Raw genomic sequence first — 26,650 nt, 5'->3', positions numbered from 1 at the left:
TCACATGCCTTGCATATATCCTGGTGTGTAGCCTCTGGGACGGAAACGTGCACGTGTTATTCTTAGATTTCCATTGCTCCATTGTTCGGATGGAGAGTGGCAATTTTTAGTATGACTCCTCTACCACGATGATTGGTCTGTCACAATTCCCCAGCACCATTTCTAAATTATTTTCGCCACCATGGTGGTTGCATTGAAAAAGAGACTATTTCAGTATTAGCCACTCCTAAACGGGATCCGACATCATCGCCATTGCTCTGAGTCTCTGGTGCACAGCAATCAATATTATATTTATTGTACCTCGGGCAGAAATGATTCTCGGCTTTACCCTTACTTAAAACTGACACCATGTTGACCGACCAGTGCTTAACTCTACCCCTTAGCAAACTCTTCATCACTGTACTCCAGATTCAACGGGCATATTCCTTCCGGGTGACAGAGCAACTCTTAGGCCTAACCCTTGCATTATGTAACAACTCTGGCCTATATATGTTTGTCCTAATGATGATCCTATTATCTGAAAAGGATTGGAACACCGTCGACATTCCGTACAGACCCTTCTGTGTATTAATGGCTTTGTAATCTTGAGGGCTATAGTGTAACTGATTTAATTGTGATACAAACATTGTACCATTTAGTCACATATATCACTTTTTGTGCCCGAGCACTTCTTCACATCTGTTTTGAGTCACCACCCACTGCATTTTTATGTTCTGAAAAATTCTGTTTATACTTTTGGATATTAAAACTGAATTTAGAATTTCGGACAATGTTTGTTATTATTATTTAATTTCGGTCCCCTAGGGACTTCTGCTGTCTTTGAAATATGACTTAACAAAGCCTAGCATAGGGTTTTGTAATTAAATTAGGAAAAGGCTACGGAAAAAACTTCATTGAAGATTAGCTTTTGTTGCTGCAGTCAGTTACATCAAACAGGCAAATGTCAAATTTGCAACCAATATTTCTCATGGCACCACAAGAAGACTGGGAGCTCAGTTTGTTTAGAAAGTTCAAGCGGAACCCCTTCAGTTACATAGTCGGAGCCTGTTAGCTGTCTAAACCATATCATTAGACTGAAGGTCGGGATAAGAGATGGTCGTAGAACATCCCTGAAGAACCCTGTAATAATAATTTTACGCTTGGTTTGCTAACATTAATAACTGAGAAAGTGGTAGTGGGGACAGCAGAAGAGCTGGTTTGCCTGGGGGAGACCTTAAAGTGGATGGAGCGAATGGTTGATTCTATGGAGTATGAACTGAAGACAAGTGAGAGGCACATCAACGACATCAAGCGTGTCTTTGGGGGCTTTGTCAACTATTTCAAACCAAAACCTGCTGAACCAGCTCCAGAATACTCACTCATTAACAGATTGCAGGATGCAGTTGCTGCCAGCAAGGGACAGGTATCCAATTACCAAGCCAGCCATCCAAACCTATGCAACCTGAACACTGGTGAATTCAGCAACAGTGCAGCCGGGGCCTCTTTTTCCAGCTCTCAGCAGTGCCAAAAGAACCAAGTGCTGTGCGATTACCACGAGAAGGTGGACAACAATGTAAATGTGATATCATCTGGACTGGGTCACCTGAAGAACCTGGCACTGGAATCGCTGAATGAGATCAACAACCAAGATGTTATTTTGGGAAGGCTCACAACCAAAGTGGACAAGGTAGGTTTTGACATTGAAAGAACAGATCAGAAGATCCAAAAGGAGCTTTAAGACACTGCATGGAATGTGTGTGTTCACTCGGTTCTGAGCTTCCAGGCCTTGACTGGGTGCTTTTTACGGTCCAGTCAAGGCTTTTCTCTTGTTGCTGGAGTATGTCATCATTGTTTTCACAGTTTTAGGTAGCGTATGGCTCTACTCCCCACCACAAAAAAAACTTTATGTGAAATAATTGCATCCTAAATCATCTTTGAGCTGGGAGACAATATCTGTGACTCTTATTTAGCTTATGTATATCTCAATCACAGCTGACAGTCAGCCTACCTTTTTTTAAATCAAGAAGGAAACTGGGAAGCCATTGTTCCCACAGACTACTACTTTCCCTCCCGCTCCTAGTCTTTGGAACTGCATCAGTCGTACACGCCTGCCCTGATGGCATCTGGGTCTTGCACTGAGCTCCTAGAACTGTTCTTGTTGCACTCTCAGTGACTGATCTCCTGCAAACTCTCTACTGCACCGTAGGAGGACACAGCCCCCCCGCTGGCACTTCAATCTCAAGTTTTATTTTTTTCCCTTCTTGTCATTGTAGCCAACCTCTCCAGATCAGTGTTTGTTCACTTTGGTTCCTGTCCTTGCCCCCCTTGACTGGAATGAGCTGACCTCAGTCCTTCCTTCTCTATTGTGCCTATACGTTTAGAGTGTAATTCTAGCTCCTCCTATTTGTAGCTCTTAGAGTAACCAAAGAGGGCCTTTTAGAAACCACTGTGTATTCAAAGGCTGCTTTTTTACACATACATCGCTCTTGACTTTGCTGATCAGACCATCGATCTCTGAGAAAAAACATCAAAAGGCAGCAAGGCTAGCAAGCACTTTGTGTAACCTCTTACTGAGGCACTTTTTAAAATACATTTTTTTAGCTTTTCTTATACCATTCTTTGTAATTAAGCAGATGTCGAATAGGAAAGCGGCAGCACTGTACCCATTTAAAAGTAGTTGATTCCGGAAAAAGCAGAAAGGAGGGTAAACATTATAGTGCTTTTTAATATACCCTTGAATTGATATAGAAACGTGAAGCTTTAGAAGCCTATACACCTGCTCAGTCATTCACAGTTTACACTACTAGCAGCGAGTATATGTACTCTATATAAATGTAATAACGTTCTGTAATTCTTTTTGGAAGAACAGTAGTCGAGCATTCTGCCCAGGGCTATAACTGATGGCATTCCTCCCTCTCCTCAGAAGTCGCTGTAACGGAAACTAATTTTCTCCCGGGGTCACTTTAACGCCGCCGCCACAGTGCCCTGTCTGTTTAAGAGCAGTGCACCACTTTCCCTTCCCTTCTTGTTGGCCTTCCACTTCCTTCCAACAGTGTGGGTTTCACTGGTGATAAAGCGGTTTGAGGTGAGGGTGATTTTCTTCCCACTGGAGGTATGGCCAAGGGGGCGTATCTTCTCTGTATTGGAAGGTGTGTCATTCTGTCCCTGTCTATGCCACTGCTGCAAGATCTATTCCTCGTCTTCCCTACCCCCGCCTCCACCTTCAAACCCCCCAAACAGAAGCCCATGCGCACATTTGCCACCTGTTTAAGGTAGGTGGGAAATGTACGCATTGAACACTTCAGAACAGGGAATGCATTGCAGAATACACTGGGCAGTTCTTTGCACATTTATTCCCCCTTCCAAGGGGGTTAACTCATAATTTCACACTACTGGTGCGGTGATACCACACAGTAACAGTAAATCCATGTGCAGAGATTGCATCCAGCCAGTACTGTGCAACTCGTAATTCTGGCCTAGGCGCCTGCTTTTGTGCATTGTCATCCACTACTGTCCTGGTGTAGTGAACCATTGCATCTGGAGTTATGGTGTTTTAGCAAGTGCATATATACCACAATTTTAGTTGTATGTGTCAGTACTACGGGTCGTATCTCCAGTAGTGCCTAAAACAGTTCTCTTTTTACACAGGTGAACCAAATCCAGAAAACCGTCTTGGAGCCTCTAAAAAAGTAGGTGAAAGCCCTTCAAATACTTTTCCAGTGAAAGAATGTAGTGCTACACCTTCAAGTTTGGGGTGGGGGGAATCAAGATACCTTTGAGTATTTGCAGCACATGTTTCTAGTTATCAACCCTAGAATAAGGAGAAAATTAGCATGGGTGCTTGGCCCAACTTGTTTGTGAATGGGCTTGCATTTCCGCTGCCTGTGTTGTACGTTTTTTCTGTGTGCGAAGCAGTTACACTAAACTTGTTTTCAGACTCAGCACGGCTACTGTCCACCCTTCACCAGGTCTGTGTGTAATGGACCCTTGCATTTTCTACTTTGACCACAGTATTCTCTACTTCAGTGGTTCCTAACCATTTGATTTCTGTGTACACCCCACAGAAGCATTACTGGAATCTGCGGACCTACATTAATGGAAGCCTGAAACCACAGCTTAAACAATTTTTATGATTTCAACCTCAAACAATACACAAAAATACAAAAACAAACATTCATCAAACAAATACATACATTATGAAATATTTTATTATTTCCACAAATATAAAACAAATCAAAATTTTAATTTTAATGCAAAGGTTGGTAATTTTCTTAATTCAACTGAGGCTACCCATCACCCATACTATATTCTTTTTGCATCATTTGCACTGCTCCCACAAATCAATCTGACGACACCAACTTCATTTTTAGACTCCAGTTTCAAAACCCTTCACACTTACTGAACGTTTCAAAATTGTACATTTCAAATCTTAATATACACTGTGTTATTAATTTGTCAATATTATTTTATTTTCTGAGCAGTCATGGACCCCCTGACTTCCAGGGGTCCCCTGACCGCAGGTTAAGAACTCCTGTTCTACTGCATTTTGAATGACAAGATAGATCTTGGTAGTCTGGATTGGTTTGCCTCCTTCCAGAACAGTAGGTATTAACAGGTGTACAGACACAGCGTATAATTCGAGAAATCATGTGGGTCTACCTTACGTCTCTGTTTAATCCATATAAGGATCCCTGACTGAGATAGATGTTTGTGTGCACCAGTACGCAAATGACATTCCGTGATAACAAAATTTCCACCCTAGGATACACCAGGCAGTTCAAGGATGCACTATGCATGTTTTCTGCATGTTTTCAGGCTTAAAACTTGCAGACCCCTTACTCCTGTTAGCGACCAAAAGTGAGCATCCAAAGCTAAGGCTTTTCCATTCCTCATGCTGACTTTTAGCAAAGTGGTTAGGGCAATTGGTTCTTTTAAGAGTGGACTCGTAGAATACTATTTTTTTCCATTATATGCAAATCCCGCCTTGCTCATTAAAGTGAATTGCTTTATTTTGCATAATGATTTATTTTGGGGCAAGGAAGCGGTATTCCATCATTCTATGGTTGAGACTATTCCACTCCCTCCCGCTTTCAGGCCAACCACAGTTAACTATGTTGAACTTGCAAGCAGTATTTAATTTGAGTTGGTGGTTGCAGGTGGAGCCCACCAACATTAATATGTTGGGACCTGCACTTATTTTTCCTTATCAGACTTTGACCCAGAGCAAGAGAGGGAAAAATGCACATGGCGGAAGTAAGGAGGAAGAGAAAGACTGTAAAAAATTGTAACAAACGGAGAAAGCAGGAGCATGCAAGAGCGAGATGAAAGGACAGGAAGTGTCTGGTGGTGGACTAACCTAGCAGGAGGTGGAGTCAGCATGACATAGACTTGATATTCGCCACACAGACATTAAGTATCGGAGGTCATGGGCTCCTGAGTAAAACGTTGAGCTCGGTGCTTATTCTTTTACAAATGAAGCCCTATCTGCACGATGCTACAGTTGAGAAGACCCAAATATCCAACTTAACAAAATCACAAGGCAGTAGCAATCTTCTATAAGAAAAGGTTTACCACTGATGGACATCCCAGTTTTTTTTTTTCAAAGAAAAATTGCAATCACAGTGTTGTTTTTTATTCCGAAACCCCTGCAGCTTAGACTAGTTCTCAAAGTGAGCTCCGAGCTGCTCATACCCGTTCCGAGTTTGGAAGATAACACAGAAATATTATTGTTTCAGAAACATATTTAAAATGATATCTTTTATTTTTCAGCTGTTACATTTTTGACCTACTAAGTGTCCTGAATGTTTTACAAGGTGAAGGATATAGTTCGTTTGGTTGTCAGTATTCACAATTACATCTATATATCTTTTGTTGCCCTCTGTGGTTTATGAGCTGCTGTGGACACTTGACAAAACCGTTAAAAAGGAGTGAAACTGACTTTGAACGTGACGCACCGGTTCGACATTTGGAAATGTTTTCCATGCTGCTGCACGTGCTGTGCTAGAGAAGCAAATAGTGGCTCTCGGTGCTGTACTTTTTCTGAGCCTTAAGGGGTGCTTCCACTGCTGCAGTTGGGCTGTTCTCTACCAGGAGGTATCTGGAAACAGTGGTGCAACAACTTCCTTTCTGCATGAGGGAAGTGTGCACTGCTGCTCCTGAGGCCATGGTTTGTTTGTTTTTTAACTGTCTCGCTCACCCTGCCACCTGACCACCACCACCACACACACATACACACACATACACACACACACACACACACACATGTTAGAGAGCTTTGCTCTTCTGCTGCACGCTACATGTGCTGTGTACGAGAGAAGTTCACATTGATAATTCACCTGTTCTGTGGGGAGATAAACCTTCACTGCTGTGCCTGTTCTCTGCGTGAGCTTAGCCTGTGCTGCTGCTGCAGGTTCTGTACGGGTTCCCTTTTGAAAGGGAGGTTTGTGCTGCGGCTGTCTGTAGTGTACCTGTTCTGTTTCGGAGGGAATTGTGCACTCATTTTGTTCATATACCTGTGGTTTCAGTTTGTGGTTTTCAGGAACGCTGTAGCACACGTGAGCTGACCACATTTCCCGCCACTTCCTCATGCTTTGCTCTTCTCTGCTCTCTTAGGTATAGCAGCGTCTTCCCCAGTCTCAACATGGCGGTGAAGAGACGTGAGCAGACTCTGCAGGACTACAAACGCCTTCAGTCCAAGGTGGAAAAGTATGAAGAAAAGGAGAAGACCGGACCTGTCCTTGCCAAACTTCATCAGGTTTGGAATCTGCCCAAGAGGTTGTTCATTGGTGGTGATACACAAGGGTCTGATTATCTCTGCACCGTGGCACACCTGGGAATATGTATTGTTCTACTGTGGTAAACCTTGGTCTGATTACCTGTTGTTGTGACTTCCTGTGGCCTGACCACCTATGCCCAATGGCAGAATCAGTAAAAATCTCGCAGAAAAAGGCTGAAAAACCAACACTGAAAAATGTCAGGATTTCTACCCCTGACAAACCAGTTCAGTGGATATATGCAGAATAAAGTTTTTCCTCATAAATGACGCAAAGAGCAAGGGGGGAGAGGGAAAGTAGCCTACGCATTGTCATGCTATCTTGTTATTCTTCTCTTCTTTCTTCTCAGCTGCTTGGAAATTGACTGTGATTTGTTTTTCTAAAAAATAATATAACTTTAACGCCTTCGCTGCCGGGCCTTTTCCCCCTCCTGTGCCAGGCCTTTTTTTGGCTATTTGGGGCAGTTCGCACTTAGGCCCTCATAACTTTTTGTCCACATAGGCTAGCCAAGCCAAATTTGCGTCCTTTTTTTCCAACATCCTAGGGATTCTAGAGGTACCCAGACTTTGTGGGTTCCCCTGAAGGAGACCAAGAAATTAGCCAAAATACAGCAAAAATTTCGTTTTAAAAAAAAGAAAATGCAAAAAAAGGGCTGCAGATGAAGGCTTGTGATTTTTCCCCTGACAATGGCATCAACAAAGGGTTTGCGGAGCTAAAACCACCATATTCCCAGCTTTCAGGAACAGGCAGACTTGAATCAGAAAACCCATTTTTTCAACACAATTTTGGCATTTTACTGGGACATACCCCATTTTTACTATTTTTGGCGCTTTCAGCCTCCTTCCAGTCAGTGACAGAAATGGGCGTGAAACCAATGCTGGATCCCAGAAACCTAAACATTTCTGAAAAGTAGATACAATTCTGAATTCAGCAAGGGGTCATCTGTGTAGATCCTACAAGGGTTTCCTACAGAAAATAACAACTGAAAAAGAAAAATATTGAAATTGAGGTGAAAAAAACATAACTTTTTCTCTAAGTTTTACTCTGTAACTTTTTCCTGCAATGTCAGATTTTCGAAAGCAATATACCGTTACGTCTGCTGGACTCCTCTGGTTGCGGGGATATATAGGGCTTGTAGGTTCATCAAGAACCCTAGGTACCCAGAGCCAATAAATGAGCTTCACCCTGCTGTGCGTTTTCATTCTATACCGGGTATACAGCAATTAATTTGCTGAAATATAAAGAGTGAAAAATAGCTATCAAGAAAACCTTTGTATTTCCAAAATGGGCACAAGATAAGGTGGTGAGGAGCAGTGGTTATTTGCACATATCTGAATTCCGGGGTGACCATACTAGCATGTGAATTACAGGACATTTCTCAAATAGATGTCTTTTTTTACACACTCTCTTATATTTGGAATGAAAAAATGTAGAGAAAGACAAGGGGCAATAACACTTGTTTTGCTAATCTTTGTTCCCCCAAGTCTCCCGATAAAAATGATACCTCACTTGTGTGGGTAGGCCTAGCGCCCGTGACAGGAAATGGCCCAAAACACAATGTGGACACATCACATGTTTTCATAGAAAATAGTGCCTACTGTGGATTTTGGCCTCTAGCTCAGCCGGCCCCAGTGGGTCAGAAATGGCCTAAAATAAATTTGCCACGCACCCAGCCCCCCGGGGAGTGACCCTTGCCTAAAAAAAAATCCCCGGTGCCTAGTGGTTTCTGCCCCCTTAGGGGCAGATTGACCTAAGATTGGCCAATCTGCCCCCAAGGGGGGCAGAAATGGTCTAAATACAATTTGCCCCCCAGGGGAGCGACCCTTGCCTAATGGGTCACTCCCCATCTCTAAAAAAACAAACAAACAAAAAACAAACACAAAAAAAGAATTTGCCCTGGCGCCTAGAGGTTTCCTTCTTGTTCACTATGTAATTTCCGTAGAAAAGGAGTCAAGTGAAAACTAGTTGTATAATGTTAAAATTGAGAAGGCCTTGTACCTTATTTAACAAGCACCATAATATTCCTTTAGTGTACATGTTTCTTAAAGGTATCAACATACATATGAGACAATTATTCAAAGAAAGAAGCAAGCTAACTCTATATAACCAACAAGTAGGGGCAAAAAGGTAAAATTGCACTGCTGAAATAATGTGCCTTCTCCAGCAGCATATACAGTAAATAGACGTGTGGTGCTTGTTAAATAAGAAACAACGATGTCTCTTATAACAGCTACGTTTTACTTGCTTCCTTTTTAATTAAATGTATGCAATTTTCTTCAAGACGGATTCATTATTTGACAATAGTATGAAATGTGGCATACTGGATAAGGATTTTTTTGAGTTCTAATAATGATGTTCAGTATTAATTGAGATACCATAAATTATATTAGTTATTTAACATTACCACATGTGGCTAACTTTGTTACAATAGTGTAATTTCCCCCTCTGTCCCCGAGGATTGTAGGGGATTGTCCACGTTGCTACAAGATTGAATAAGCTTGAAGCATCATGTGATTGATCGGGCATACAGAACCAATTTCCCAGCGGTTGATAAGTCTTTGGCCAAGTCCTCATTTTGGTGGGCTGAGCTCACTTCCCCTCCCTCCAGTGTCCAGCTACCAGATAAATGGTACCAGTAATTGGCACATTGGCACTGGTAATCCAGAAAACACAACACACTACTTATTTCACTTAAGGTGTACTTCCAAGGATTAGAGAGGAATCCTTCAGGGAAATAGAAATAATTTTTGTTACCAGGTCATGCTTCTGAGAATCTTCAGCTTAGAAAAAACTCGAAAGAATTGGAAAGATACGAGTTACAAGAAAGATAAGAAGCACCAGTTAGTACTGGTTTCAGTGCCAATATTTCCATACATTTTTCAGAAGCTTCTGCCGTACTGGAGGATTTTTCTCAACCATCACTACTTCAGAAACTATAAATATTTCTCGCTCTGCGCATTCATCCTTTCTGTACCACTAGAACAGTAGTTCAGTTTCCTAGTGAGAGAGCTCAGATATCTTGATCTTCTGTTCACCCCTGATGTTTTGATTCTTGTTTACACACATTTGAAGAGACCTAATTTCGTAACCAGGAACATAGTCTCTCTACAACCTCATTCAACTCCTCTTACATCTGATATGTGCTGGTTTTCCCAGGCTTGCAGTATTCTCTTTTAATCAAATCATGATTAATCCTGCTTCTGCTTTTCCAGCAACCTTGTTACTTCCTCCAACTACAGTGGAGGAAGTAACAAGGTTGCCAAACCAAATTCTTTGTTGGTGACAATCCTCTTCCACCACCAGATTCTTTACTAGTTTCTGCACTTTCCAGATGGTATTCTTTGAAAGATCCTAATAAATTACCAGGTCCAAAAGAGCGTTCTCAACGCGCACCTCCCTGAGAAGACTTGGATTCTCTTTTATTATGATCAGTGTGTTGCAGTTTAAGATGCTTTTCTCTGCTTTGTGGTGTTCTATTGTGCTGACACCTAAAATAATCAACAGAATAAAAAAATGCTGTTAGATGATTTTGCAAAAAGATTAGAATCGATTTAATACAAATAAAGTTTTTTTTTTTTTTTTTTTTTTAAAGGCTCAGTAGCCTGGAATGTGTAGAAACACGCAGAAAGATTCTAAGTCTTATATGATTCTATGATTAAGGAGTGCAAAAAATGTTATCATAAATATCACCTTTTGGCTTGTCTCTATACAGGTAGAAAAACAAAGGAGAAGAAAGAAAAGCTTGTTCCATATTCACTCTTTAAACTGCAGCTTTAGTTAAGTTCCATGATATGACCTGACTTCCCCCTCTTCTACTGGCTCTGGCCACAGGCATTGTGGCATTAGAATTCAGCTGTAATAAATTATAACAGTTGAGTTCTGTCATCATTTCTTTATAATAATGAGTGTTACAAGTAGCCTGTTATTAAAAAAATAAAATAATAATAATAAATAAAAAAAATAGAGACAGGTTTTTATACTTGGATTGTAGAGTCCCATGTATTATAAGCAGCTTCAAATTGTTGCATTTTGTGAACATGTTTTGTACAGTAGCCACCGTCAATAATGCAAGCTGAGCTTACAGCTCACTGCATTTCATTTGAGCACTCACCTTGATAGTAAAGGCTTATGCATAATTGATTCCTATGCACAAGCTTGAACAACTAATACTTATGGATACACATCTTGACTTGGTGTCAGACAACCCTCTTTCGGAAATGTATTTTATGGTACTGTAAACTGGCAGCTAAATGGTTTGGGCTGCAGTGGGTTTGGCCTTTTTGTCCAGTGGACAAAATAAAAATGAAAATATATTGTCCTTTACCACAGACGATATGTCCTGGGTGTTGAGTGAATGGAATTCCACATCCCTTTTGATTTCAGCATAATGATTTCAGTTTATGTGAACAGCAATGAATCCTCAGTGAGGCTTCCATGGTCTTGAACCAGCAGTGGTTATTTTTTTTTCCAAATGTCCAAAACATCATTGTGATGGTTTCAGACATTACTAGATCTATTGTTATCTTACTGTCTTGGCTCAGATACAGGTGAGAATTTGCAGCACTTTCTGGCTCACCCAGTGTTCGATATCTAGAGCCTTGGTTAAAATACTGCAACATCCATTTGAGTCAGTTGTCTGATGGATTCTAGAGACCATCCTGTTGAGGGAAGGCTTTTTGTCAGCCTGACTCCTCAAACCTCAACAGACTGGCCCATCCCTAAACTTCTGTGAAGTTAACTGCTAAAGTCATCGGACATATTGACAAGTGGACTTCCGTCTCTCCATGGTTGAACACTGGTTGCTTTTTCAAGACCTGAAGTCCTTCCTTCCTCCCTCTCCTCCTGGTGAAAGTTCAAGTTCGCTCAGGCAAAAATGTTTTGATGTTCAGCTAAACAAGAGGGGACAGCAGTCTTGCTGCCACTTGTCTGCTCTACGTTGGACCTAAAGGACATTCTTCCAGTAGAGTCCCATCTACAGGGTATGAATATTTTAAAGATAGACTTTCACAGCCATCTGCCTGAGATACTCAACAGGAGAAAGGGATCAGGTGAAATAAGTTTACTGAATGGTACTCAAGACCCGTGAATCAACCTAGTCACAAGAGAAAAATACTGCTCAAATAAATGCCTTCTCAGTTTTTGCCCAGAGTTTCCACCCCCTCTGTGAAGGGGAACATCCCTAGTAGAAGCTCTTGTCCTGGACTGCTCAGTGACGTGTTTTACATATTTCAGCTGATTTCAGTAATTCATTGCACTTTTTACATTTCGAGGACCTTTAACTACATAATAAATCAGATAGCGTCATTTTCATTTTAGCAACTTTGATCTGTGTGACTCTTGCTCTTTTCTCAGAACAGTTCAAGGTACAGATCTATTTCAGCAAGGAGTAATGGTGCTTTATTGTCCCCTCCGCTGAAGAATGTATATTTGGGCATCTTTCATGTTTGTGTCCAGGAAGAATTCAACAAGAAAACAAATGTGTAGATTACCAAGAGTTTCCTATTCATCCTGAGACATGAATTTAAGTTCTTCGAAGGCTTCTTAGTTTATACTCTATCTTTTTGTTAAGTATTTCGCTTGTACAGGGATAAAAGGCGATTCTGGCGAGCATTATTTGTAAGCTAATGTGCTTTACTTAAATCTTCCGGCTGATGTATTTTGATCATAAGAAGGCAGTGAGTTTTTTTATGGTTTAATTCACCAGCATGCTTCAAACCTTCAAACTCTCATCTGACGAACCTCACATTATCATTCATAAAGAGTGTATTGTTATTCATGCATGTGAATCTACATCCACTGGGTAATTATAGTTAGGTCACCATTTCCAGAGGAAGTGCCTTTTTTGGTTTGGTAATAACATTGGTACCCGTTGACGAATCTCCATGAAATTTTCCAGATAGTCTCTTTTTTTTATCTAATTTGTGCAAAGAAGCATTGGGGTGATCCATCAGGGAAGGAGGGGCGTGGTTGAGTGGGGGTTCAGGTCCCAAAATGCAAAATCCCCATTCATTTTCCATAGACATTTTAAAGAAGAACTACAGCCAAATCTTCAGAACGGATTTACACAAAATTTGGCAAGAAGCTAGATCTTAGTGCACATTTAGGGCCAGATGTAGCAAGCAGTTTTGCCCATTCTGTGTCTATGGGAAAATGTGTTCGTACCTATGGCCCTTAGTGCTTTTTGTGATTTGGGGTAAATCCATTCAGTAGTTGTTGAGAAATTAAAGGTTACAAAATATTTGTATATCTGGACTGTTGGGTTTGAGGGACTCTTGTGTGAGTCCCTTGAAGCTAATTATACAAAATAAAGCCTTCTGATTAGCACAAGGAGCTTTTTTTTCCCTTGGGCCAATTAACTCCCTCGGGAGTCAGACTCACACAGGAGAGCACTCTGATTGGCTACCAGCAGCATGAGAAAAATGTTGCTGGTAACCATTACAGGACTCTGGGAATTTGGGGCAGATTTAAGAGCTCCTTAATGCCTCCGTGTGCCACATTAGCGTCATTTTTAAAAATCTAATGTGGCCCTACGAGCCCAAAATCGCCACGCCACTTGCATTTGAGTCACTTTGCAACCCTTCGCGCTACAGTAAGCTTGCGCCAAGCGTAATGTATGCAAACGGAGCACTCCCCTGTTAAGGGGGTTGAAAAAATTATGCAAAGAAATCTCTAAGAGATTTCTTTGCGTAATTTGTTTGGCATCTTTTAACGTCTGCTCAGAGCAGGTGTTAAAAGGAGGCACAGCCTTGTTTACGATGGGCCTCAATGGACTTTACAGGGTTAGCGTCAACATTTTTACGCTAATCCTGCAAAGCTCTGAACTAGCATTAAAAAAATTGACGCTAGTTCCCTAACTACCGCCATGGCGCACACATGGTGGAGTTAGGGAGCGCTAAGGGGTGCAAGGAAACTGGCGATGCACTGTGTGCAGTGCCACTTTTCTTAAATCAGGCCCTTACTCCCCTCCCCTGAAGTTTGAAGAAAAATATAAGGAGACAAGGTAGGTATAACCTGCCCACCCTAGGCTCTGTGTGGGGGGGGGGGGGGGGGGGAAGACCCTTTTTGGACCAAAGGTTTTGTTCCGATCCTGTTGTGCACCCCCCCCCCCCCCTTATAAATTGGATTAAGACCCAGGAGATGGGGTCCCCAAGGCCCTTTATGGCTGAGGGAGAGGGCCACGTGGCCCCTACCCTTTATTTAAAGTATGTCCCTGGGATTTTTGGGGTTCCCAAAGGCCCATTTGGGTTTACGGATGGGGGGCCGCATGCCTCTTACCTAAATAGTAAGGTGTTTGGCCCAGGGGGAATGAGGTTCCCGGGGCCCCTTCAGGCTTTGGGAGGGGGTGCCATGCACCAGCCCTCCCCTATAAATGAGTATAGCCCAGGGGGATGGGTCCTTGGGCCTCTTAAAGTAATTCAAGTATTGCCCTGTGGGATAGGGTCCTCTGGCCCATTTGGGCTTATGGGGAGGCATGCGCTCCCTGCCTTAATATAAAATATTTGGCTCCAGGGCCTATTATGCCTTGAGGAGGTGGTCACTTGCCCCCACAACTATAATTGATGTATGGCCCCTGGGGATGGAATCCCCGGGGCCCATTTGGGCTGGGGGACAGGGGTCAAACGCCCCCCTCCCCAATGGTAATGTATTTGGCCCTGGGGATGGTTTCCCTGGGGCTTCTAAAGGCTTGGGAAGGGGACCAAATGTCCACTTCTTCTCCTCCTCCTCCTCCTCCTCTTTTGTGGAGGTGATAAAAGATGAATGTTTTGCAACTGGAATTTGGTCACAAAACATTAATGTATACTAATCTGATTCCATACTTGGAATGCCCTAAACACGCCTTTTCCAAATGCTAAATTTATATTAGGTCACAAACCAAATTTGCAATTCCGTTACCTGTTACTGAATTATGATTTTTGGTTTGTACATGAGTAAATGCCCTTTTGTAGTCACAAACAGTCTGATTCTGCGAATGGCGCCCATTGGCGGCGACTGCAACATGCTTCATATTTCTGGACTCCTGTTCCTTTTATGTTGTGCATCTTTTAATAAAAACACGTTTTGATAAATGCATAATTGATTTAGTGTATATGAAGCACCCACCCCATTTTGATTGTTTTACTTTGTATGAGAGAGCAATTGAACATAAACCTACCTATGGATTAAAACCGCACTATTGCTTAAAACAGTCAAGGAGCACCACAGTCATAAATTGTAAACTAGTGGTACGTGGTCCTCGGTTCATTTGTCGGCTGTCTGAGAGGATTCCTGAATGTAAGTGATAGAAATGGGGTCTCTAGTTGGCAGAGGTATTTACCCTTGTCCAAATAGGGACCACAATCCTAGTCAGTGTAAGTCGCACATAATCCAAATTATCCTGTGCCCACCCTCTCGTAGCTTGGCACTGAGCAGTCAGACTTATCTTAGAAGGCAGTGTGTAAAGTATTTGTGCAATAAATCATGCAATATCACAGTGAAACATTACAAAAAGACACCACACCGGTTTAGAAAAATATAAGATCTTTATCTGGGTAAATTAGGGTGAAAACGATCAAGATTAAATGAGCACAAGTTGAGATATCACTTTTGCAAGTTTAAAAAGTCTTAAATCTTAAAAATCAACAGTTGTTTCTTGTTTGCACAAAGTACCTGGTTTGCATCTAAATTACCATGCACGGAAACGGCAGAGGAGGAGATGCGTGGAAAAATTAGATATTCGTCGGATTTTCCAACGCGGCACGGACCATACATTGTTTCACACTGCAAGGGGCTTTGCGTCAATTTCCAGCGCGCAGTCTTGGATCCTCACTGCGATGCTGGGTTCTTTTGACACCAAGGTACGATTAGCCATTTCCCCATCATTATCCCCCCCCCCCCCCACACACTCCCATGCATCCATAGTCTATCATCATGTATGTGTAAAGACCGACCATCTCAGGAGACAGTGTCTGAGCTCATCTTCAAGCAGTTGTGTGTGGGGGTCGCACTGGAGGTAGGGCCATACTTCTATATTTGGCCCATCTCACCCAGATTCTGGGGTGTTTCTGATGGCAACCCTTGGCTTCGTATATCGGTATTTCGAGTCCTATATAATAATCCATATCCTGCTTCCACGCAGAGACAGAGGGGGTGGCGGTCGATTTCCAGGCCCCTGCTGTATCCTTCTTGGCGAGTGTATATCCCAGGAAGAGAAGTGATAGTTTGTACCTATTGCCCCCCAGGCAATCAGAGATATGTAGGAGTATCAGTCGGAGGCCAATTGGATGGGCCACACAAGAACGTCCCTGAGGCATTGTGTCACTTTAAGCCAATATTGGGTCAACTCAGGGCAGTCCCATTCTGAATGTAGGAACGTACCCTCTGCTGCTTGACACCGGAAATAGGAAGGGGAGGCGATTACTCCCGTACGCCACAGACTGATGTCAAGTATAATATGCCCTATGGAGATATTTCAGCTGTATCAAGTGCAGGTGTGCCGAAATAGCAGCCATCCTGGGTATCCCCACAGCTTCCGCCCAGTCTTCATCCGCCAGGTCATTAGGATCAACTTCCCAGGTGTGCTGAAGGGCGGGCAAAGTGGACGAGCTATTAATCACTAATGAGCGGTACATTTTAGTAATTTTGTGGTCTTCCTTCCAAGGGATTGAAATCGGGCAATGTGTCGAGATTTCCAATATATGGGCTGATTGCATGTCGTATTTGCAAATATATATGAAATTGGTGGTGATGTAACTGAAAGTGTATTTACAGGTCTTGAAAGGTTTTTAACGTGGTGCCATCCAGAACATTCCAAGGAGCGATATTCTGATCAGGTCCCATTTCCGGAATCCCACCAGCTGCGCCACTTGCGGCATGACAGAGGGGTGTCATCTCTGTGAGCCTACACCACCATCCCATACATTTCAGTGTTTTGCGCCACAGGGTAATGACCACCTGTGTTCCAGGAGGAGGTTGGTCAGGTTTGATGGTACTATATAAGTAGGTGAGAAGAGGAGTGTCACCCATCGCCCACCTGTCAATCATGTATACAGGGTCATCACGTTGACCTCACCACCAGTCATTTATCATCAAGTGCGCTGTGACATAGTAGGAATACACTTCGGTTTGTTTTTTAATCATATTTATACAAAGTTGTATTAAAAGACATACAAGGAAAAGCAAATGTTTCCTTAAGGTAGTCAAGGAACCACCATTCGCCCTCTGATTTTTAATGTTTACAGACTACCGCTGCTTCTGTCGTTTTCCAGTTCTTCGGCTATGGAGAAGACACTCAGATTATACTAAAACTTGAAAACACCTCTGATCTTGATTCATTTCCCTTTTTCCTATGTCTTCCTACATGTTGACCATTGGATGCTAATGAATCACTTTAAGGTAAACATTACAAAAACTAAGACTCTAGTTTGTGGTAAATGGACCATATACCACCTGTCCACCATCTGGTTTAAGAGACTTGCCCACCTCCTGATCCATCCCCACAGGCATGGATTATGGAAATGCCCATGAAAACAACCCTTTTACTAATGCCACAAGTGAATCTGGTTACAACGGGAACTTTTTACGACCTAGTACTCTCCTGTCTACTTAATCTAAGTATCTCTTAGTGCGATTATGACGATTCAGAAAATCCCACAGTGAAGCAGCTTTTTAACATTAATATTCAGAATCGCAAGTCCCTTATCTAAACTCGCTTCCTGTGGCCAGCCTATCGCTTTCAAAGCAAGGTGCAGCGTCAAAATGTTATTCATGTCTATGGAGCAGTCTTCCTTCAGCGCAAACTCTGCATCTACAACGAAAACGAGCTCCCTGGAGTAGGCTGGCGGCCCTCTTACCATCCGTCATGTGGCGGTGGAAAGACCCACTCCATTCAACTGGCTACGGTATGGAACGATCTCCCTTCTACAATAAGAATCCCCTACAACCGTCTGGAATACCCAGAGCCCTACAACCTTGACTCCCCTGATGCTGTAGCTGTTACAGTTCAGTAATAAATACAAGGCTCGCTATTCACACGTGCAGCCGCATCTGTTCTCACGTTGATCCCTCCGCAGCTCATACTTATGTACAGTGACGCTGCTGGACCAAGTTAAGAACGTGTCTACGAACCGCAGGTACCTCAGCCAACCCTTCCTCTAGAGGTTTAGCAGTGACCAACACTTTGCCCATCCGTGTTCTCTGAAAGGGCATCCTGGACACTGATGCAAATCAGAGGGTCTAGCACCCTCATCTGGGTTATGAGGCACTAGACAAATGCTCCAGCATAATGCAGTGCACTTGTTTTTATAATTGAAGAGTATTTCTTTTTCATGAAATAAGGTTTCTGGATTCTGCACATAACACTGATATTCATTGTTTCTGAACTTTATGTATCTACCTATCCCCGGGAACTACTGTTACACGTAAGTAACCTTTTCTTCTAATTACTTGTGTGTCTGTATACACATGAATTTGACAGCAGTGACTGACAATAGGCCAACTATTTATTTGGCTGTCATAGCACAGCTTTGTCTAATTGACTTTGTGCCCTGAAAGACACAGATTTGATTACCTGTGTTGCAGGATAAATGTTATATTGCTTACCTTTGGTTGGTAACAACTCCAGTCGGAGTTACTCTCCATAACGACACAAATTAACCTGCTCACCTGCATTTTGTAAAGTATATGGGCCTAATTAATTTTGTGACAAAAGCTTCTCTTCCTGATTACTTGTCTGTCATAAATCACATGAGACTGATTACTTAATGTGCTGCAAAAGCCCTGGCCCAGCTACCTTTGTATTGTTACATACAGTTTATCTCTATATCAGAATATGCCTATATGTGATTTATTGTGTGATTTCATATGTGCCGTGACTTACTTGGGCCGGTTTAAATGTGTACATAGTGCACCATCTAGGCTTGGGTACATGTGCATCACACATCACGTGGGCCTGCTTACCTATGTATCATGCAGCACCATAATAAACCTTTGTGTAGTTACTATTATGTTGTGATGCACTTAGGCCTGATACGCAGTGTGTTGTGACTCACCCTGGCCTAATTACCTGTTTAACACAAGTAAACTGGCATTGCTACGGATGCAGTGTGACACATCTCTGCCTACTTGCCTTTGTGTTGCGACACTCGTGAGCCTGATTACCTGTGTGCTATGCCCATTAGATCTTGTTACCTTGGCCATTTGATACCTGTTTCTACATATCTTGAATGGTCATTCTGTCTCTTTTTCTCCAGGCTCGTGAAGAATTAAGACCTGTGAGGGAGGACTTTGAAGCCAAAAACAGACAGCTGCTGGATGAGATGCCCAAATTTTATAACAGCCGAACTGACTACTTCAAGCCCAGTTTTGAGGCCTTGATAAGGGCCCAGGTGAGTTTGAGGAGTGTGAAAAAAGGCTTGTAACATGCTTAGGTGTGATGGCCCAGGCTGATGGTCCTCCTGGCATTTTAAGGAAAATGCTTTACTGTATCTCAAAAGCGTGATATAATTTGTGGAGTTAAGTGCGTTTATAGACTGTCTCAATTTGCTCTCCTGGTAGCTTGTGGTAGAGGTTTCAGTCTTGGTGTGAAAGTTTGTTTTCCATGATTTTGCTTTTTGTTGCAATTATCTGGTCCCGTCCATCCCCAGGTGGATCATCGTTTCACCCGCATGCCTGTGCTACTTTGCTTGTTTCAGAAGTCATTTCCTGATGCATTTTAGCGGAGTCAACCCATTCCTAAAGAACATTAAAGTCTTCCCATCAGCGCCAATCAATAGGTACACAGCCATAAACCAAAGGAGTGGTTCTATGTTCCAAGCCACCCTTCTTCGAATGTGTAGGAAATGTGCCTTGAATGGGCGGTAACTAGCACCTTTGCACAGCATAATTGATCAGTTTTGATGCTTTGGCACATGCACAAGCCCTACAGCATATATACTTAGCCCTAATATGTTGAGAGTATTTTACTGAGAAAGTCCTTTTCCCCCTGTTAATATCAAGATAGTGCGTTTCTACAGCTTTTCTAAGTTCCAATGTGCACATCATTTCTCCAGCACATATGTACTTTTTGTGGCTGGGAGGTTTTCCACTCCGTCTTGTGCTTTCACTTAAGCCGCCCTTTTAAAACATGCCGGCCTGCATTTCTCTGAAGTTAATCCTTGCAGGTGTATTGATAGTCATTAAGGTGTACTGTCAGGAAGGTACCTGCTTTGCTAGCTAATTCTTAGCCTACACCCTGCTCACCACCAGTTTTTGTAAGAAACTTAGCACCGCAGCAAGAAGAAAAACATGGTGTCATGGTGTGTACTCTGAGTTACCACAATATTGTCTAGGACTAAGGTGACCAATGTAGCCTGATCTCCCTTCGCTATTTTCAGATGTTCACTGTAGAAGAGCTTGGAGACCGTGACTTTGCAAGGCCTTTTTAGCAATCTCAAAATAATGACCACATTAGATCCTGTTGTTGCATTTGCTGTTGAGTACACCTCACCTACTTTCTTGTAGAAATAAGCATTACTTGTCAGATCAGCATGGCCCTCATCGCTGCTCGAGGCACCTTTAACACAGTGGGCCTGTGTTACTTAAAGCATCCTCAGTGGACAAGGAAGGCTCCAGGCGCGATGAGATGTATTTGAGCTGGTGATGAAACCATCTTATTACTGTGGCAGTTAATACTAGTTGAATATTTTCTTATCTTTCAGCTCCTTGGTGTATGATATATAGGTCACCCTCCTCACACCAACTAGCTCTGGGAATGTGTATTAAAGAGTCCGTTTAGTCAGGTCTTCCAGTGATCCATCTGCTACAGTTAAGCAGATGTTACTCAAAAGTCAGTAGAAAAATCTAAGTCATCCATCCCCCCCATAGAGAGTTTAACTTGCAGAAGTCAAGTAAGGAAATCATTACTTGCATGAAACACCCAGTTTGTAGCTTAGTGTTGTAGATTCGCATGCTGTGCACTCTCTTGTTTAGTGTTAGCTGCAGAGCATTGTAAGTTGTGTCGTACATATGACTCGTGTTGACGTTCATAAAATCCATAGTACGCAGGGAAACTGACTTATTTCTACATTATATTCTCCCCGCAAACCCCCAGAGCACACACACAAACGCAGATGAAGAAGAACATTTGTTGGGTGCTAGAACTATGACTGTAGCACGATTGGTAATAACTTAGCTACTCATGACATGATTAAGTATTTGGATGTATAGCCTACATTTTATTTTTATATGGTGAAAAATCCCCTTACATCTCCAGACGCTTTCCTTCTCCTTTCCGTGTTATTGTGCCACTCCAGTGCCCCTCATTACAGGTTTACCTGAACATCCTTATAAAGAGTCCAGTCCAGCCGCAGCAACTCTCATAACAAATCCACAAAGTGCACTTTAACATTTTAAATAGGATCCTTCATGCCAAGTCTACCTGAGAAATCCTTTTGCAGTCTGACTCCTACCTCAAAAAAAAAATCAGTGGTAGACCAGCCACCATAAATTCCATAGGAAAATATAGCCTTTTAATTGATAAACACATTTTACGGTGTTAGCTTTTTTTTTTTTGTCCTGAGATAATTTTTAAGACAGTATATTCTGCGCTTTCTGGTTTTTCATACCTTTTGAAATTGGGAGGCCGTTTTTGAGGAATTCTTTGTTTATTTGATCTTATGGTCCAATTAATATTGAAGGAAGGACGTTCTAACTTCTGTTCTCCCCACCAGAGCCAGTTTGACCTCCTCCATTCCCTTAAAGAGTTAGAAAAGCATGAATACTCCATACTAATCATTGTACTGCCTCCGTGGCTGAAAGCAGTGGTTCTCGCTTTCTAGCTTGATCGTGGTCACTCACTAGATCTCTAAGCTTCAGGAGCCCTCCTTGTCACATTGCTGATAGTTCAGAATGTGGCATCCTGTTTAATTCTTGAGCATCATTGCCACCTGCATATGACTGTTTATATGCAGGGCCTTCCCTTCTTTGTGATAGCCAAGATCCGTCTTCAGGGGTCTTTGTGTCTTCCACCCTGCCCGTGTTCAAAAAATGCATATTTGCCTTCAGTCTAAACTTCATCATTAATGTCCATTCAGGTGTCTGCAGCCTTCAACCAGTCAATTGTTAATTGTCCCTCGCATTTGCAAATTTTCATTTCTTGCTGCCAATGCCTGGAACGCATTATTACTCGGCCTGTGTCTTCATGATAACCACTTACTGCTCTGTAAGGCCCTTAACACCTCTTCTCATGTCAGCTAGTCTCCTGTTTCCAGTTTGTCATGTTATGCCGGGACACTCCACTCGGTATTTGTCTGTTCTATAAATTCTTACTCACTCTCATTCATAGGTAGAAGGTCTACCAAAGCTCCTTCGGCCATCTCCTGTAGGCAAATGCTCAGTTAACGCACTCTGGATGCAACTTTACGATATGAAAGTAAATACCCCGGCTCCAGGAAGCATCACTTTCTTCTTACCAAAGGAGATGTACTTCCGGGCTTGCTTAATGCAGGCAACTGTCTGTTTATGCCATTGATAGGGTATGGTTGCTAAGGGGGGGGGGGGGGACAGCACCGGAAGTTTCTGTGCACGGGGGAGTCTTGCAGCTCATGCCTTACTATGACCAAGGGGATCAGAAGAAAGTGATTCTCCTCCCTCCAACCCTTACCTTAGCTGGGAAATTTCTAGCAATGACGCAACAGTCCTCTGCCTTGTCCCTCTGTAAGGCATTTCAGCATCTGGTGGTACTGGGCACTTTTAACTTGTCCGTTGAGTAGAGTTTGAATATGGTTTCTAAGCACGCCTTTTTGCCATGGATTGGAGGACCAGGCACCTCCACAGACTTTTGGAGTACTGCCATTTCATGCTGTCCCTGGTGCGTTTGGTCCCGATCCCCTCCTCACTTCAGCTGGAGACAGTTTTGGTGCGATGGACAGCGAGGATGGGACCTTTCCTATCTATGTCTGGCATACATATATACATACATGAATATATATAATATATGTGATTTGTAGCCAGAAAACTTCACCAACACTTGAAGATGCTTCGGCTTCACTCCAGCGCTTTGTGATTTTTATCAGATTCTTCACATCTTCACACCTATGTTGCAATGGAGAGGACCTGAACCACGGCCTACATGGCATATACCCATGCCTCACCAGCATGGGTTTATGCCATATACGCCCCTTAAATGATTATTACAAGGGCCCGTTAACCTCAATCTTTCCCTATCGCAGGTGAATACAGGTCAATGCCCGGCATTCATATGACCTTGACTCAATACAACGGTGGACGACATCTTCCCCCTGCAGGAAAAAAAACCCTGACTTTACAGTGCCTTCTATCTCCTTCTGTTATAAAACATTGTGATTTCACAGCATTCTTGTGCTTATGGCTTCCGTTGTCTCTGTGGGGCTTTTTTCCTCCATTCAAGAGATTCACCCAGGCTTAAATGTCAAGGATTTAGAAACCAGAGAGAGGCAGCAATTTATGCCAGTTCCCACCTCGCAAACACTGGAGGACTATCCGTGGTGGCCCAAGACAAACATTGTTTTGGCGGATATAGCGTTGTTCTTTCCGATCTAGAGACTTTCACGACGACCGATCTGCTTTTGAGGTTCAGGTATGGATACTATGTATTCACAGTGTACTGTCGGGACAATTCGCTTGACTACATGGTGCTGAAGGCAGTCGTCTTGGCATTAAATAATTTCTTCAGTTGTTGCGAAAGTTCTGCTTGCAGTGGTGACACCAAATGATCATTTTATTTCAATAAACGGGACCTTCGTCTTTGCCTGTTTTCAGTAAAGTGGTAAAATTTGGTGCTGAACATAACATTGTGTAAGTAAACAAGTAATGCATCTGCAAGCAGATATACTTAGTAGGCTGTTACATATCCCTGATGGGATAGGGGCGAGTGACGATGTTCAGATCTTCCCCTCCTTTAGTATATCTTGGTTGTTCAATTTGCCTTCATTAAAAACAAAAGTTTGTTTTGTTGGGGTATTGAACGGGGAATGTGCCCTTTTCTCAGAGTTGCAGTCCTTAGCATTTTGGACACAATTTCCTCAATCAGTTGTTTGTGTACCGCAGCTTCTCACCTATGGGGTCTCAAGGCACTGTTGAGGGGGCGCTGATCAGCCAAAGAGCCAGGTCTTGTGGTCCTTCTTAAACTGATTCAGCGATGGGGACTGCCTGAGGTGTAGTGGCATTGTGTTCCAAGTCTGTGCTGCGAGGTAGGAGGAGGATCTACCTCCTGCTGTGTTCTTCCTAATTCTAGGGGTGGTGGAGAGGGCTGGTTGAGAGGAGCAGAGTTGTCTGGAGGGGGCGTAGAAGGATAGGCGGTGGTTAAGGTAGGCTGGTCCGATGTTGTGAAAGAGCCTTCTAAGCATGTGCCAGGAGATTGAAGTTTGGGGAGGCAGTGCTGGTTTCTCAGGTGGGCGAAGATGTGTCTGTGGCGGGGGATGTCTAGAATTTCGTCTGTGTGCTCCACTTTAGCATGAACATGCTTTGAAATCCAAGCAGTAGCTCCTAAGTGCCTCACTTGATATGGGTGTTTTTTTAATCTATTTGAGCTAACCAGGAGACATAAGTTCTTTATTTTCTCATAGTGGACCTTCTGACTGCCGAGTTTTTCCCCCTCACCATCGCTCCCTGAGCTTAGATGTCAGGCTCTCAAGATATGAAGATTGGTCCTCTTGGGCTGTCTTACGTGGCTCTAGAAGTTATTTAGGCAGCAGGAAACATTCCACTAGAAGCCATTTCACAAGCAGGTGGCTCTGTTCTGTTCTTCTGTTTGCACCTGGTCAGAACATGCAGCTAGTCAGCTTGATCAGATCGTTTCTGTCTGAAGCTGGCACCTACAAAAAAGTGAACAAAGAGTCCTTTCTACACAGTTGTACAGTTAAATATGTTTTACACTGTCTTCCATTTATGCTTTTATCTTAAGAGACTTGCTTCTTGTTTCATATGTTAATGCTGTCAGTATGTTTCAGCCATTTTCGCAACGTCTGACAGTTTCTTGTATCAGAGCAGGTGTTCTAGCTCTTCGGAAGTTTCAAGTTTCTAGAAGCCCAAGAATGGGTTGCTCTTTCCTTGCCTGGCTCCACCCTGCCTCATGACCCTGTTCCTGGGACCTTACTCCTCTGTTTTCCGCCACTGGGCATATGGCCTATGTACGACTTACACATTTGGAGTTTAGATTACTAGGTTGCATTGGGGCTGCCTCATGTAAATTCAAGGGATATCTTATTGTATACGGAGGTGATATTATGCTCGTGTTGATGCAGATTTGGGAACTGCAGCTCCGTCCATGTTTTTTGACAGTCACTTTATGAAATGTCTGAAATTTTCGATGGCCAAATGTCAATTTCGAAACTCTGGGTATTATTAGAAGTATTCATGTATTTTTACTAAGACTGACAAGACATTTTAAACACAGTCCTTCGAGCTTCTTCCACAGCTTCATGAGAAGATAAAAAACAAAATTATCGTAGTTGAATCGTTGCTTAGCATAGCTCAAGCTAAATTCTAGGAATTTAGGCATTTATATGAGCGGGTCTGTTTGTTCAAGAAGAGTTCTGCTGCACTATACCAGTTTGTTGAAATCGGTCCTTAAATTGCTTAAATCCGTTAATGTTGAACCAGCCCGATCATCAAAACCATTTAGCCATTTGGTCTTGAAGTTGATTGTTTCACCACCAGGTGGTGCTATAATACTATGTCCGGAACCATAGCCTCTGACAGAAGCGCCTGCTTCTCGTTCACCTCGCAAACACTAATGCAGAGAGCCGAGGCTTCTGTTCCCGATACCCGAGGCAGGCGATGTGGGTTATCCACTGTCGCTAGCAGTTTTATGCTATTCCTTGCAGACTTTGCCATTTTAGTTCTGGTGTGTGTGGCGTGATGCATGTCCGCCCACCCACCTGTGCCATTTGTGAACTTGGGTTGCCCCTCTGTGCCATGTCACAAGGTGTGCCTGACGCCCGCTCACTCCCTTGCGCTGCTGGTCATGGCTGGGTCACAGATGCCGTGTCAGTGTGTTGTATGTGTGTGCCCACTCAAGTACGGAGCATGAATCATCGAGGTTTTCTGCGGTCAGGCTAATGAGGTGGGCTGCAGCTGCAGACAAGCATGGCGCATCTTCTAACATTGTTAATGGTTTAAGTAGGCTCCTAGACAACCGGGTGGGCGCAGCAGTGTGGAAAGCAGAGCTAAGAGCAGAAAACGCTTCCATAAACAGCGACGGGAGATCGGCAATCCCCATTCACCGCCCTCCCACCGACCGGAATAGATAAATTGATTCTGAGAGGGAGGGGCTTTGCACTAGCGCTGTCAACATGGAGGTTTTGTGCACCGGCTCCCTGCTGCCACTTGCCGACATGACGCCAGCAGAAGTTGGTTCCGGAGTAGCCTAGCCTTGATGTGTCCTTATGTAGTGTCTGCACTTTGGTTGGAACGGCTAAGCTGTATTCGCCAACTCTCACTGGGTTGTTATTTGTACCGTTACTTTTGTGATGGCTAAAGCCTCGCATTCCTTCTCCTTGGTACCCAGCAGCAGCAAAGTCAGTTGTGGCTTGGATTTCTTGAAGGCTGGACATGCAGCATGTGGGCTCCTGTATTTTACAGACACTGTCCTCCGAGATCAATTTGTTTTTGGTTGTAACTCTCGAAGAATCCAGGAACACTTACTTAGTTTTCGTGATCCTAATATAAGTGAAGTATTAGATATGGCCAAAGGCATACAGCGTTCAGTAATTTCTAGCAGATGTATTGCACCTGAACCTGTTTGTGTTTCTGAAACCATAAATGTATTGTTAGGTAAGGATAAAATCAATAGAACTGCACATAAAAGGAGTGGGGCATATTGCTTTAGATGTGGATCTAAAGCACATCTTAGCAATCATGCCTCCTGTCCGGCTATAGAAGGAAAATGTAACAAATGCCATAAA

At 43.0% G+C, this 26,650-nt stretch overlaps 1 protein-coding gene and 1 pseudogene across 2 annotated transcripts in view; both read left to right on the top strand.

Annotated features, from left to right (window-relative positions):
• BIN3 (bridging integrator 3) overlaps positions 1 to 26,650 on the top strand; it is a 182,080-nt gene that overhangs the window by 119,862 nt on the left and 35,568 nt on the right. For both annotated transcript variants that reach the window (XM_069214055.1, XM_069214054.1), the window contains exons 6-8: positions 3,628 to 3,668; positions 6,592 to 6,733; positions 18,980 to 19,114. In XM_069214055.1, coding sequence (XP_069070156.1) covers positions 3,628 to 3,668; positions 6,592 to 6,733; positions 18,980 to 19,114 — 318 coding nt within the window. The remainder of the gene's footprint in view (positions 1 to 3,627; positions 3,669 to 6,591; positions 6,734 to 18,979; positions 19,115 to 26,650) is intronic.
• Positions 1,156 to 1,717, top strand: LOC138266644 (synaptosomal-associated protein 29 pseudogene; annotated as a pseudogene).

This window comes from Pleurodeles waltl, chromosome 11 (assembly GCF_031143425.1).
Source record: "Pleurodeles waltl isolate 20211129_DDA chromosome 11, aPleWal1.hap1.20221129, whole genome shotgun sequence".
NCBI lineage: Eukaryota > Metazoa > Chordata > Amphibia > Caudata > Salamandridae > Pleurodeles > Pleurodeles waltl.
This window is presented reverse-complemented; position numbering and strand designations above follow the sequence as displayed.